Here is a 12,733-nt window from a genome sequence, read left to right as displayed (position 1 = left end):
CGCTGGTATTGGTATTTGATCGATACAACTGTAATTGAATCGATATTTTGATTTAGATATCTCTCCTCTACGTTCACCATACTTTGCTTGTGTCTTCCACCTTCCTGAGCAAACGCCGCTTTCACATCTTGGCCCACATTGCTCCTCCTCCCCCCCTGCTCCTCTGCTGTGATTCGTTGTTGTGTCGTCACGTGACTCACTGACACAACGCGCAGAGGAGCAGCGAGACTGAAAGCACATTGAATGAGAGATCAGGATGGCCGAGAGGAAGAGAAGTGTTGTGTGGAGCTATTTTACGGCACTAAATGATAATACTGCAACTTGTGATACGTGTAAAAAGAGCATTCGATACTGTGGCAACACTACAAACCTATACAAACACTTGAAAACACATGACAAGGAAAATGCTGATCTACAAAAACGAAAAAATGAGGAGGGAAATCAATCCACTTCCAGACCCCGGCACAGAGACAGAGTTCGTTGGGAGAGTCATTTCAGAGAGGCAGAGAGTACCCAGGTAGCTTGTAAGAGTAGGCTAATATTATGTTAGTCATGTCATATCGCGTCTTGTGCATTAGTTAGTGTGATTGCTCAAGAATAAGACATCGCAAAATTTTTGTTATTCTTTATTTATTTATTTTTTAAAAAGGCTGTCAAATTTGGTTTGTATTCATTCTACAGTGCCTAATAACTAATAATTTTGTGCACTTCAATACATTAATAAAAAAATATTGCCTAAAGAATTGATTCACCTCAGAAATAATGAAATGCTCTCCCCTACACAAAAGTATTTTTTTAAGTAAAAAGTATCGTATTGGTATCGGTATCGGCAATACGGACCCTATCAAATTTTGCAGTATCGCCATACCACTAATTGACACATCTATATATTGTTAAGTATAAGGGGCAAACCTGTATTTGTACCAGTGTTTCCGCGGGTAACTGCTATCGCGGACGCCACGGTGAAGAACACAGAAGAAGTTATTGAATGCAACTAACTTCAGTTGGTAGAGTAACAGCGTGTGAGACGCAGCTGCAATACCGAGACCGGGACCTGGCCCAGAGATGTGACCCATTGGGAGAATATCATAGTTCATAAAAAAGCAGCGCAGTGACGATACAGACGTTTCATACACACGCCGTGTGTATGCGCCGTTCGACCCGTGTGGGACCCGTTCATAATGATCAGCCGTCTCCCTGTGAGTAGCGTCCATCACACTCCCTCTTGCAGTTATAAAAAGCCTATGTGACAATACAATTTGTTTTGGTTAAAATCAACAAATAATCGTGAGAACAATCGCGATCAAAATTTTGATCAATTTAATTGTGATTATCATTTTGGCCATAATCGTGCAGCCCTAGCAGTTGTGGTGGCCGGGCATGTGAGCAGCGGCTCCTTTGAGACACATGACAGGGGTCCGACTGCTGCGGCGTGACTGAAGCATACCGTTTCAAATTGATCATCAAACAGATCGTTGTCCACATCTGGTGAGATTAGCTCTATCTCTGGATCCATGATGGAGAACGTGGAACCCTGTCCCTCGTCAAGCAAGCAGAGCTAAACGAGGCTGGCCGCGTAGCACAGTATATGTAGACTGGTGATTAGAGGTGTGGTTTAGGCATGGCCCTGCTCCCGAACCTAAGTTAACAAATTAACTTCATTACTGAGCATGTGTCTCCCAACAAAGATGGAACAGAAGTGTCTCACTCTGTAACTACAACAGAGAGATCAACACACAAAAAGAAAAGAGAAGCAGCAATTTATTTAATTAAGCCACATAAACTTATTCTGGTACAACGTCTAAATAAAATTTTTAAACATAAAATGTTAGCACTTTAAGTCCAGTAAAATTAAACACCAGAGGCTAGATCTTCTGTGTCTTTTTTCAAGTGTCCGTTACCTCAACCACTGTGAGTGAAAAGCTGTGTGTAAAATCACAGGGAGAAATTTTCCTCCTTTCCATTCCAGATCCAGGTAAGCCACCATGATGGTTCCCCGGCCCGTAACATCCTGGTTAATGTGAAGCTGCAGGGCGTTTCCCAGGTTGTCTCCACCAGCAACAGCAGGGTCACCATCAACATGCCCAGCTCTCAACAGCCACAAATCATCACTGTTAGTATGACTGCATTCTGCTTTTACTCACAGGGATGGTCTAATGTTGTGAGAATCTAACTTGAAACGAATTCTAACTAATTATTTTACACATAACAGCGCAGCTTCTGTTCTTGCTTTAATGCTTTCTTCCTTTCACTGTTACTCTAAATGTTCTGCTTTTTCTTTTATTAATTACCGATTTGCCATTGTTTGCTCTATGCATGTGTTTATCTTGTTGGGTCCTCCTGTAACGGTTGTTGAAAGAAAGGCCTGATCTACTGACATGGATCATTTAAGATTTTATCTCACCAAAGCTAAAAAAAAACTGTAGCTCACTAGCTGACATTATTTCTACAGACGTCTAAGCACTTTTAAAAAATAATTTTATTCATGCTTCATCATTCTGCTTTTTGATGTGTTGATTCAGATTGATTTGTTGATTGACAGAAAGTTAGTCAGGATCAAATCTTTTTGATAATATATTAACTGTTAAAGACATTTTTCATGCAAAACTGCCCAAAAAAATCAGCAGATGAATCAAATAAATAATCCAAATGAATAGATAAATTTTAAAAATGAAAGTAACATACAAAAGTGCCTGAGTGTCTTCAGAAGACATTATTTTGTCATTGGTTATTAGTGACATCCCTGTCATAGACCCATTAGATACACTTTGTAATCTTTGACATTAGAACATTTTTCTAAAATGTCTTTTCTTGATTAATTTTGTCTACTTTTCAGATTATAAAGTCAAAACTGTCACATTAACACACCTTAACACACCTGTGTTATGTGTTTTTTTATTTTGTCTGTTTCCCAGGCTGAGACCACGCAGGCAGACCTGAGACCAGATCAGCAGGCCAAGAAACAAATCACCGTTCAGCCGTACGTCACCTTTAACCCACGCCAAAAGAACTACCTGCACATCTCCACAGTGACCGCCACGGTTTCTGTAGAAGACACACTGTCCCTGAAGCTGAGCATCGTTCCTGCGGACCCCACACACAGAAAATACATTAAACACATTACCTACCTGGTGAGAAAACATTTCCAGTACAGTTGTCAGAAAGTGGAGAGTAAAAGTAGAACAATCAGTACTGGTGGAAGAAGTATTCAGATCATTTACTTAAGAAAAGTACAAATACCACACTAAAAAGACTTTGTTTAAAGTAAAAGTACTGCATTGAAAATGTTACTTAAGTAAAGGTATGTAAGTATTATCAGGGAAATGGAGGAACACTAAGGCACTTTTCCTGCTTTGGTCTCTACAGGTTGGAAGCAGAATTGTCCAATAATTACATTTTGTCAGATTAATGTAGTGTAGTAAAAAGTACAATACTTCTTTTTGAAATGTAGCTGAGTAGAAGTAGAAAGTGTCATGAAAAAAGACTCAAGTAAAGTACTTTACTCAAGTACTTAGCTACAGTACATTTCACCACTGACAATCAGCAAACAACAGCAAAACAAAACCTGTATTGATCATGACTTTCTCCCCACAACTCCCTCAGGTGCTGAATAAAGGCAAAATCATTGTGGCGGAGCGTGTAGATGTGACGGGGCAGCTGGTCACCGGCGTCGGACTGAAGGTCACCCCGGAGATGATGCCGTCGTTCCGTTTTGTGGCGTTCTACAGTATTCCCTGGGCAGGGATGGAGGAGGTGGTGCCAGACTCCATCTGGGTAGATGTGGCAGATTCCTGTGTTGGAGGGGTGAGTGATCAGCTCGGTCTCATAGGTCACTAGAGAAGCTTCCAGAGTTTGTTGAACAAGTTTAGCTCTCACGGCGTGTGTCTGTCAACATGCAAAAAGTGTTCTTATGCAACAAACCGAGGCTTAAAGCATAAAGGATCAGGCTGGCAGTGTCCTTTATCTTTTCTTAGTTTCCACAAATCTCATAAAAAGATCATAACAACATGAATTGATCTGACTATTTAGTGTTGTGTGTGTATATTAAAGTCTGATCTATCTTCTTGCTCTGTGCCATAGAGATCCATTGTTACATTTTGCTGGTTTTGGACTTTTTTTGTGGAGTTTGTTGTATATTAGTATTTTTCAGTTTTTCTGTCTTTTGTACATCTTTGTGGCAATGCTTTTTATTTTATGCTGTTTTTTAGCTGAAAATTGGGCCGGTGAATGATATACGTCGAGATTACACTCCTGGGAAGAACTTTAGTTTTAAGATCAGAGGCGATCCGGGGTCAAAGGTCAGCCTGGTGGCTGTGGACAACGCTGTGTATCTTCTCAACAGGGACAGACTTACACAGAGGAAGGTATGTGTGTGTAAACAGTAAACAATGTATTTGTTAAATAAAAAAACTGACAAATCAAAAATATCAAACATATTTTTTCAACTTACAAACATGTAATAATTATAAAAGTCAGTTTTTAAGTGACTTAATGGAAAACACTGGAATGTTACAGTGTTACAAGTGCATTTTCTTTTTAAATATATATATATATATTTTTTCCGCTTTTAATAGATTGGAAAGCTAGGTTAGAAAGAGTGGGACGACATGTAGGAAATAATTTATGTGCGCCTGCTCTACCCACTGATTCAACTTGTCCACACTAGTATCTTTTTTTTTTAATGAAAGTGCTGTCTCAAAAAAACTCAAAAACCTAATTTTCCCTTTTCCTCAGATTTGGGGTGTGGTGGAGCAGGGAGACATCGGCTGCACCCGGGGGGGTGGCAGAGATGCCAAGGCGGTGTTCTCAGAAGCAGGGCTGCTCTACGCCTCCAGCGCCGGGTTTCAAACCACAACCAGACAAGGTACCTACGAGAACGGAGCAGCAGCTGCACGCTCAGCCCATGTTGGGTTATCAACTTATATAGAGTATTGATTAGTAGGAAAGCTTGAGATTAATCATTTCAGTTTTGAGGGGTTCCTTGTTATAGCTTCTTACCTTAAACTACAAAACCCAGACTAGTTCACAGGATTACTTAATATGCTGTGATTTGAACAAACTCTGTAAATAATGCTTAATTTATTTATAAGCTATACAAAAGTCTGGAAATGCAAACTATGCTTTAAAACTACTGCCAGGTAATAAACTGGATAAATAAGTAAATAATACACAAATGCAAGCTCTTATTTGTGACAGAAAAATGGGACAGATATTGAAAAAGTAGCACATATAAGGAGAGTGTCTTCTCTTGTTACTGTTAGATGTAAAGACAATGAACTTTACAAAACATACGAAAACATACAAAAAAATACGAAACATACAAAAAAAACTAAAGTAGTTCTAGTAAAAGGAGCTGTGTCGTCTGTTTGAGTCCAACTTTCCCTTTGTAGCAGTTCAAGGCCATGTTTGCACTGCGTGTTTGCCTAAAGTGGAGAAATACTGGAGCTATTATCGGTGGTGGACTGTGAAAAACAGTAACTCTTACTGAAGGCTGATAAATGCCAACATTTAGGTAGATAGCCGGAACAGTAAAAGTCTCCACTAAAACCCTAAATACTTGAAAACTGCTAAAGTACTTCTTCTACTGCAAATTAAAAAAATCATATATAACATATTTTAAAACTCAGCTTAAAATTTGAACCAGTCTAGTTCAGGCTCCCCATTGTTGATCAGATAGGCTAAGTAGATTTTTTTTTTTTAAGAATGTCAGTGATAGAGACAAGTAAATAACCAAAATGATCATTGATTGTACTTTAAATTCAATTCAAAGGGTTATCGTCATATGCACAGTAATTTAAAAGGCAGAAAAATAAAGCAGAATAAACAATTATGAACAGTGTAAAAGTAAACAGTGCAAGTTATGCATGTGCAAAAAAAAAAATGTAAACAATCGAGTACAGGTATATGAGGTAGACCATGATTATAAACTCCTGTTGCTTTAGGAGTCTGATGGCAGTAGGAAATAGAGAGTTGCAATGGTTACAGATGTTTTCTCCCCTCTTCTCAGCCCTGCGGTGTCCAGGCAGTGCCAGAAGGAGGCGCTCTGCTGAACAGTTGCAGCGTAAAGCCGAGCTGGGTGAGTAAAATGAGTGGATGAACTGCATTAGTTTCTCACTAAGGGAAACAAGAACACTGCTACAAGCTGATATTGTAAAGTTCTGACGTTCTTATTTCCAATGTGATGGCAAACAGTTGCTTTTTTTACACATCCAGCCGTCGTGTTTCTGTCCACCTGATTCAATTATCACTCTCTTGGTCTCCACTTACACCTGGAGAAAAATCTGGCTTTTTAGCTGCTAAATATTCCAGTTTCTTTACCAGCCATTCACCAACAATGATCATTCTCTGTAGGTTTTATGCTACCATCAAACCAGTTCCCATTATACATTGTCATTTCATTAATTGTTGAAATAAATGTTATTTGAAATTAAAAACTATTAATACTATAACTCATACTAATGAGTCTGGTTCCTCCTCCCTCCGCCTCCAGAGAGCCATTACCAGGAGAAGCTGCAGCGTCGCTGCTGTTTGGACGGCCTCAGGGCGATCCCCATGCCGTACTCCTGTACGCGACGCTCCCTCTACATCACAGAGGGCTGGGAGTGCATGAAAGCCTTCCGATACTGCTGCGCCACTTACAGGAACCAAGAGTTTAACACCCAGATTCCCACCACCCCACCACCCTTTACAGCTCCCCCTACCACCTCCCCTCCACCCTTGCCCACTTTAAACTATATTGAAGGTTTTCTCGTTATGGCAGAAGAATCAGCGGGAAGTAAGTACTACGTCAACCTTATATTTCCCATTCTGTTTAAATCAGGGGTCTCAAACTCAACTTACTTGGGGGCCGCTGGAAGTAGAGTCTGGGTTTGGCTGGGCCGCATCAAGTATTCAAAAAAAACCCCTCTATTTCCTCCAAACAGGGCGCGGAACTGCCGGTGCTTTAAGCCCCTAGATCTGATATGGTTGGTGAATTTCACAACAACAGACATCACACTGTCAAACCTCAGGCATTTGCCGCAAAGAGTACTTGGCTAGCTTGACAACCGTTACGCCGCTGTCAGGAGACTACTACGGTAGCCCATAAGTGACAAGCGCAATGAGAAAAAGTTTCAGAACGCGCGGGCCGCACTAACACTTAACTTTGATGTCAAGTAGGGGGCCACAAAATATCATCCCGCGGGCCGCAATTGGCCCCCGGGCCGCGAGTTTGAGACCCATGGTTTAAATTTTAGTTACCAACGTTTAAACATCTTGTTTTGAAATGTAGTGTTAGCGTGCTAACATTTGCTAAAAATCCCTACTCACAAAGAACATGGGATATATATGTGATATTTCACGGCAATGCATGATTCACATTCCTATCAATGTTCTAACACTTCACTAATCTACGATTCGCAGTAACACCACAGAAAATCAAAGCAATGCACCAGAAATGGCAGGGAGAGGACTGCAGTAAAATACTTACTGACATTGCAAATGAGGAATGAAAGTTATTCAACATGTTTTGTTCAATCTAAAGGTTTCACACAATGCGTTTTGGTGGGAAACAATTAATGTATACTTCGTTTTTGTTTGTTTACAAGAAATGTCTACAGGGTATATTTTTAATTGTGCAGTAGTTTGTTGTGTGTGGGTGTGGACATTTTAACAGCTTCTAGAATCATACTGTACATTAGAGATATGTAATGAGATTTTAAGATTCTGGTGGTTTCACGGTATATCACAGTATTTTCTTTTTACGCTTAACTGGGTCTTTATATGTGTTTATAATGGCCTATTCTACTGTCAAGACAGCATAGAATATCACAAAAACATTTTAATGTTATCATGTTTACTAAAAGCTTTAATTACTAAAGGGTTTTCTTGGCTCCACAACGTATACAATAACTTTATATGAAGGAAAATGCATGAAACAGTTACAGAATCTAAACTATTTTCATTTTGCAAACTGCACAAAAGTAGTAAAATTAAATTAAATCGAATGAATACACATACAAACAACTTTAACATTGTTTCCCTTTTTAAAACAGTTGTAAGATAATTGTATAAACACTATGTTGGCCATAGGCAAGTCAGGTTGTTGTAGAAAAGTGGGCGCCTAAATGTGGCTCCGCTGTCAGCCTCCTTCCGAGGTATGAATAATGTTAGTAGGTTGGTGGATGTATTTCAGCAAGGCAAGACATCTTAAATCCAACGTTTTAATCATTGCTCTGAACCCATCTTACTCAACGGTCTGTATCGGGACTGTAGGTGGATTGTTATTGCGTTCATAATGTTGCTCCGGTGTATGCTTGAAGTGACATGTCTTTAACTGCAGAATAACGTTAGCACAACCAAGTAAAATGAGAGCAACAGGCAACAACAGTGGCTAAATTATGTCAGATTTTTTTTAGAAACAAAAAACTGTAAATGTAAAATGATTAGTGTTGGAATTTGTTTATGTCACAAATTGTTGTATGCTATGGCGTTTTATCCTGTTATAGCAGGGTGTCCGCGGGGTTTTAAAAAGTATTAAAAAGTGATAAATCAAAATTGTCAAATTTAAGGCCATTAAAAGTGTTAAATTTAGTCTCAGAGGTATTATTTTTTTTAAATTAGGTATTATTTTTTTCAGACTATCAGGTGTCCTATTCTGATTGAAATTCTATCCTGCGTTTGCGTTAGTCCGTTTAAATATGGGCTTTGGCGTGTCTGGGCACATAATCGATCTTTCGTCTCCGTCTATGTTTGATGCTGACGTCATATTCAGTGGTCGTTCGACATCATCTCAGAACACTGAAGAAGTGGCTGGCTTACGTTTTATTTTAGACTTGCTTCAAGCCATATCTTACAACCATCGTCGTCTTTTAATGGGCAAATGCAAGTTTCTGATAGCTGGGTGAACAACCCAGAGTTTAGGACTGGCTCAGGCCTGTAGTAGGGTGGCCATGGGCGCCACACCAACACTGCGCGCGGAGGCTCTGTGGTGTCTGAACACTGCAGTTAAACACCACTCATTTAACTCAAATAAAGGAATTTCAGAGCTGTTTAAAGAAATGCTTCCCGACTCCAGGGCTACCAACTCTCACGCATTGGCCGTGAGACACACGCATTTGACTGGTTTCACACGCTCACACGCCACACCCCCGATTTCTCACGCTGTCGGTCAAATTTCTTAAAGATGAGTTTATCTATAGATCTACTTGTTGAGCCACTTATGATCGACTAGATGTGCTTTCAGAGACTGTGGGGGGGGGGGGGGTCAGGAGCGCTCCCTGTCTGCGGAATTTTCAAATTGTCGCAAACTGAGAATTTTTTTTTACCTGAAATAAATATGTATGAGCTCTGAGTATCACAGACCCGTCCGTCGCTTCGTGTCCACTCTCTCTGTAAAAATAGAGGTGAGCAGCGCGACTGGTGGGCAGTGCCGCGTTGCATCCGTGCGTAGACCTCCAATAATGAGCAGCGTACAGCCTCCTCGTAACTTGTTTGTTAAATGGGCCTCTGTGTCTGTCAGACGGTCTGAGTGAGATCCACCATATGAACGGAGCAATGACATGCACAGCAGACTATATTACAACTCTCCAAATCTCGGACAACAGAGATGGGAGGAGTTATATTTTGAATGTGCACAAAGTTGTAAACATGAGCAAAAATCTGATGATCTCTAAATATCTAAATGTAACTGTAAATAATTCATTCAATGTTTCATAAAATGAACAAAAAGTATTTATTTTCCCAAAAAAGTAAATACAGTAAGTGCTGCACAGAGGATGAGGGCCAAACATTACTGAGCCTTGGCACAAACGCTAAAGGATTAGAAATTATGTAAATCAGTGGTTCTCATTCTTTAGAATTTCAGTGGTCTTAGTTGATCCCTCAACATTAATTTAACTTTGGGTCCCTGGTCCCTACACCAGGGACCCCTGGACCTGTTCACCACAGACCCAAATCTTCTCAGCTGTTGCTGACATATATACTGTCTCTTCATGTGGTTCATTATGTTTGGCACATTGTCTGGGTCAGTTCTTATATCATGAAAAGTTAATAATGTAAATGCTGAATGCCCTAATACCTGTTGATACTACAACAATGCAAAGGCTCTTAACCCTACAGTTTTGCACATATTATGCAAGACTTAATTTCTCAATTGTTTTGCACAAAACTCTCCAGAAAGTGCCATTTAATGGTTAATAAAAATAAAAATAAAAACTGGGGGGCATACCACTAGACCCTCCCCACTTTGGATCTCAGTTCTCAACTATCCATTCTCTTCATTGCACATTTATGTAGTTTGTTTTACTTTTATTTACTAAGTGAAATAAATATGTGCAAGATGTTGTTAATGTTATGTTGTCTCTAAATCTATTCATTTCTGTATGTTATAAATGTCAAAATCTGTGTAAATAATAGAAAGGTCGCTGATTAACACTTGCAATTCATTGTCGTGATGGTTTTAAAAAAAATTCTGAAGGTAGTAAAAAAGGTATTAAAAAGTAGTAAATTTAACTAAAGGATTGCTGTACATACCCTGTATAGAAAGTTAATTTTGTTATAAAGTTACTACCATGAGTGAGAAGGGTATGCCGTTCTCAATTCACTTGCGGATTAATTCAGCCACAAAACTCTCTGTGGAAATGCGTACTGCTGGGGCAGTAGGAGTGACGGTAGAGGAGGAAGAGGAGGAAGAGGAGGACAAGGAGGAGTATCTGGATGCGACTCAAGTGTATCTGCGATCCAGGTTCTACGAATCTTGGCTGTGGACGGATGTTACCCTTCCCAGCCAGGCAGACAGAGACGGGTGGGTAGTAGATTAGAGGAGAGATTACATTGGAGGCAGAATAATTTACATATTTTAATTTACTTGAACATCGGGTGGAACAGTGTCAATCTTCAGATTTGATTTATATTAGTGCCTTTTATTAATCGCTGTGCTGCAGTTAGGTTGTTGCAGGAGCAAAAGATGGGAACCAGCATAAAAGTAATTCACTTTCATAACTGAAAACAAACTGTAAGAGGGTCATAAGTTCTAAGAAATGTACACAGTGCCAGGTATATGGATTGGTAAAGCTCTGACCTGATTGACATCTTGCGGAGGAAGAAACAATTAGAAACATTGCTGGTTCAAGGCACTTTACTTTTCAGGCCTGGAGGTTGCCGCTGGGTTCACAACCAAGCAAGCGTCAAGGATTTTTAAACAAACGCAGCAGAGTAGCACCCCTCTGTGCAATGCAAATTTGAAAATGCTGTAATGGACCAGAAACCAGTCCCCAAAAGTCCTAATCCAGCCATTTTCATGGCGTCATATTGTAATCCTATCTGATAAACAGATGGATCAGGTACAATCCAAAGCCTCTTACTCGGTTTGATCACGTCAAACAGGTAGCTCTGTGAACTTCCTGCGTTGCATCATGTTTTGTTTAGTCAGTGATAGCAACTGAACAAACAGATCAGATTCCTGTTTGTATGTGATGTCCTTGTTCTCATTGTGAAATGCATCAGTCAACCAAAACTGCAACGTTGTTGTAATTTTTTATCACCAATTTAACATTTTACAAGAGCTGCTGGAACTGTAGAATGATGCAAAAAGCAAAACAAAATGTAGAGTTTTAAAATCTTATTTCTTTCTTTGATTTAACATTTTCACAGCTATGCTATACCGTGTTTTGTTTCATCTTTTTAAAAAGACCTTGGACCTCCTGGTGATAACACAGATATGAATCTGATTAACAGGTTAGCGTCTAAGAATGTGGACAACCCCTTACCTGACAGCATCACGGAGTGGGGAGTTCTGGCCATCAGTGCATCGCCTCAAACAGGTACAAGGAGGTTGTCACTTTGGGACCCTCAGTTTTTTACACACTTTATGACACCGGCCACTGTCACATATTCATCCGTATTTGCAGTGTCCCCAATTTTATGGCCTTAAAACTGTACTATAAAAATTAAACAACTTGACTTTGAGATGTCCACATTTTTGCAATCGTCCCCACTACACGCCACCAAATAATTTCAGCATATTCTCAACAGTTATTTCTGTAGACTTTCTGTAGAATCTGTTGTCCAACAACTCGCTCAGTTGCTTAATTCTACAGGGAATCAATACACTCGCAATGGCCTAATTATTGCAATGCTTAAAGTGTAAAACCACAGCAAACCTTATCCTTAATGTTGCCATTTACTGAAAAGCAAAGGCTGAACAAATTGTCCAGACTTTGCAAAAACGGAAAGTTCAAATCTCTAAACTCAAAGTTACTTATACATGTTCACGTTCAGAAGACTCATCACATCACTAATTTACTTCTGAATGCCTGTAGGTTTCTGTGTCGCTGAACCTTACAATGTCAGAGCATGGAAGCGTTTCTTTGTGGACCTGAAGCTGCCGTATTCAGTGGCGAGGAACGAGCAGGTCGAGATTAAAGCTGTGGTCCATAACTACGATGACGACGACCTGCATGTTAGTATATCTCCTCAAAACTACTCAGCACAGTCACTTCCTTATTATTCAGCTCGGGAATTTAGTGAATCAAGAATGAATCTTCTGCATGTAAACTGTTCAAAATCTTAGTTTAGCATGTTAGCAGGTGACATTTGTTAGATGTAAGTTAGCACTTAACACACAAGGACAGCTGATGCTGGTGGGAATGCTATTTGTTTTGCATGTATTTTCTGGCAGTCCATTCAATAGTTGTCCAGACATTTCACTTACTGTAGAACCAGAAATGTGAGCTGGATGGGGCTGTAGGGCATC

At 39.8% G+C, this 12,733-nt stretch overlaps 1 protein-coding gene across 1 annotated transcript in view; it reads left to right on the top strand.

The window, feature by feature from the left end:
• Nucleotides 1-1,936: 1,936 nt before the first annotated feature.
• LOC116706708 (complement C3) overlaps nucleotides 1,937-12,733 on the top strand; it is a gene marked incomplete at its 5' end in the record, with an annotated part of 31,653 nt that continues 20,856 nt past the window's right edge. The window contains 12 exons of the mRNA XM_032543647.1: nucleotides 1,937-2,113; nucleotides 2,916-3,131; nucleotides 3,604-3,804; nucleotides 4,209-4,364; nucleotides 4,735-4,864; nucleotides 6,008-6,076; nucleotides 6,491-6,996; nucleotides 8,071-8,074; nucleotides 8,174-8,183; nucleotides 10,649-10,783; nucleotides 11,716-11,801; nucleotides 12,300-12,439. Of these exons, the coding sequence (XP_032399538.1) occupies nucleotides 1,937-2,113; nucleotides 2,916-3,131; nucleotides 3,604-3,804; nucleotides 4,209-4,364; nucleotides 4,735-4,864; nucleotides 6,008-6,076; nucleotides 6,491-6,996; nucleotides 8,071-8,074; nucleotides 8,174-8,183; nucleotides 10,649-10,783; nucleotides 11,716-11,801; nucleotides 12,300-12,439 (1,830 nt within the window). The remainder of the gene's footprint in view (nucleotides 2,114-2,915; nucleotides 3,132-3,603; nucleotides 3,805-4,208; nucleotides 4,365-4,734; nucleotides 4,865-6,007; nucleotides 6,077-6,490; nucleotides 6,997-8,070; nucleotides 8,075-8,173; nucleotides 8,184-10,648; nucleotides 10,784-11,715; nucleotides 11,802-12,299; nucleotides 12,440-12,733) is intronic.

This window comes from Etheostoma spectabile, chromosome 2, assembly GCF_008692095.1.
Source record: "Etheostoma spectabile isolate EspeVRDwgs_2016 chromosome 2, UIUC_Espe_1.0, whole genome shotgun sequence".
NCBI classification, from domain to species: Eukaryota; Metazoa; Chordata; class Actinopteri; order Perciformes; family Percidae; genus Etheostoma; species Etheostoma spectabile.
This window is presented reverse-complemented; position numbering and strand designations above follow the sequence as displayed.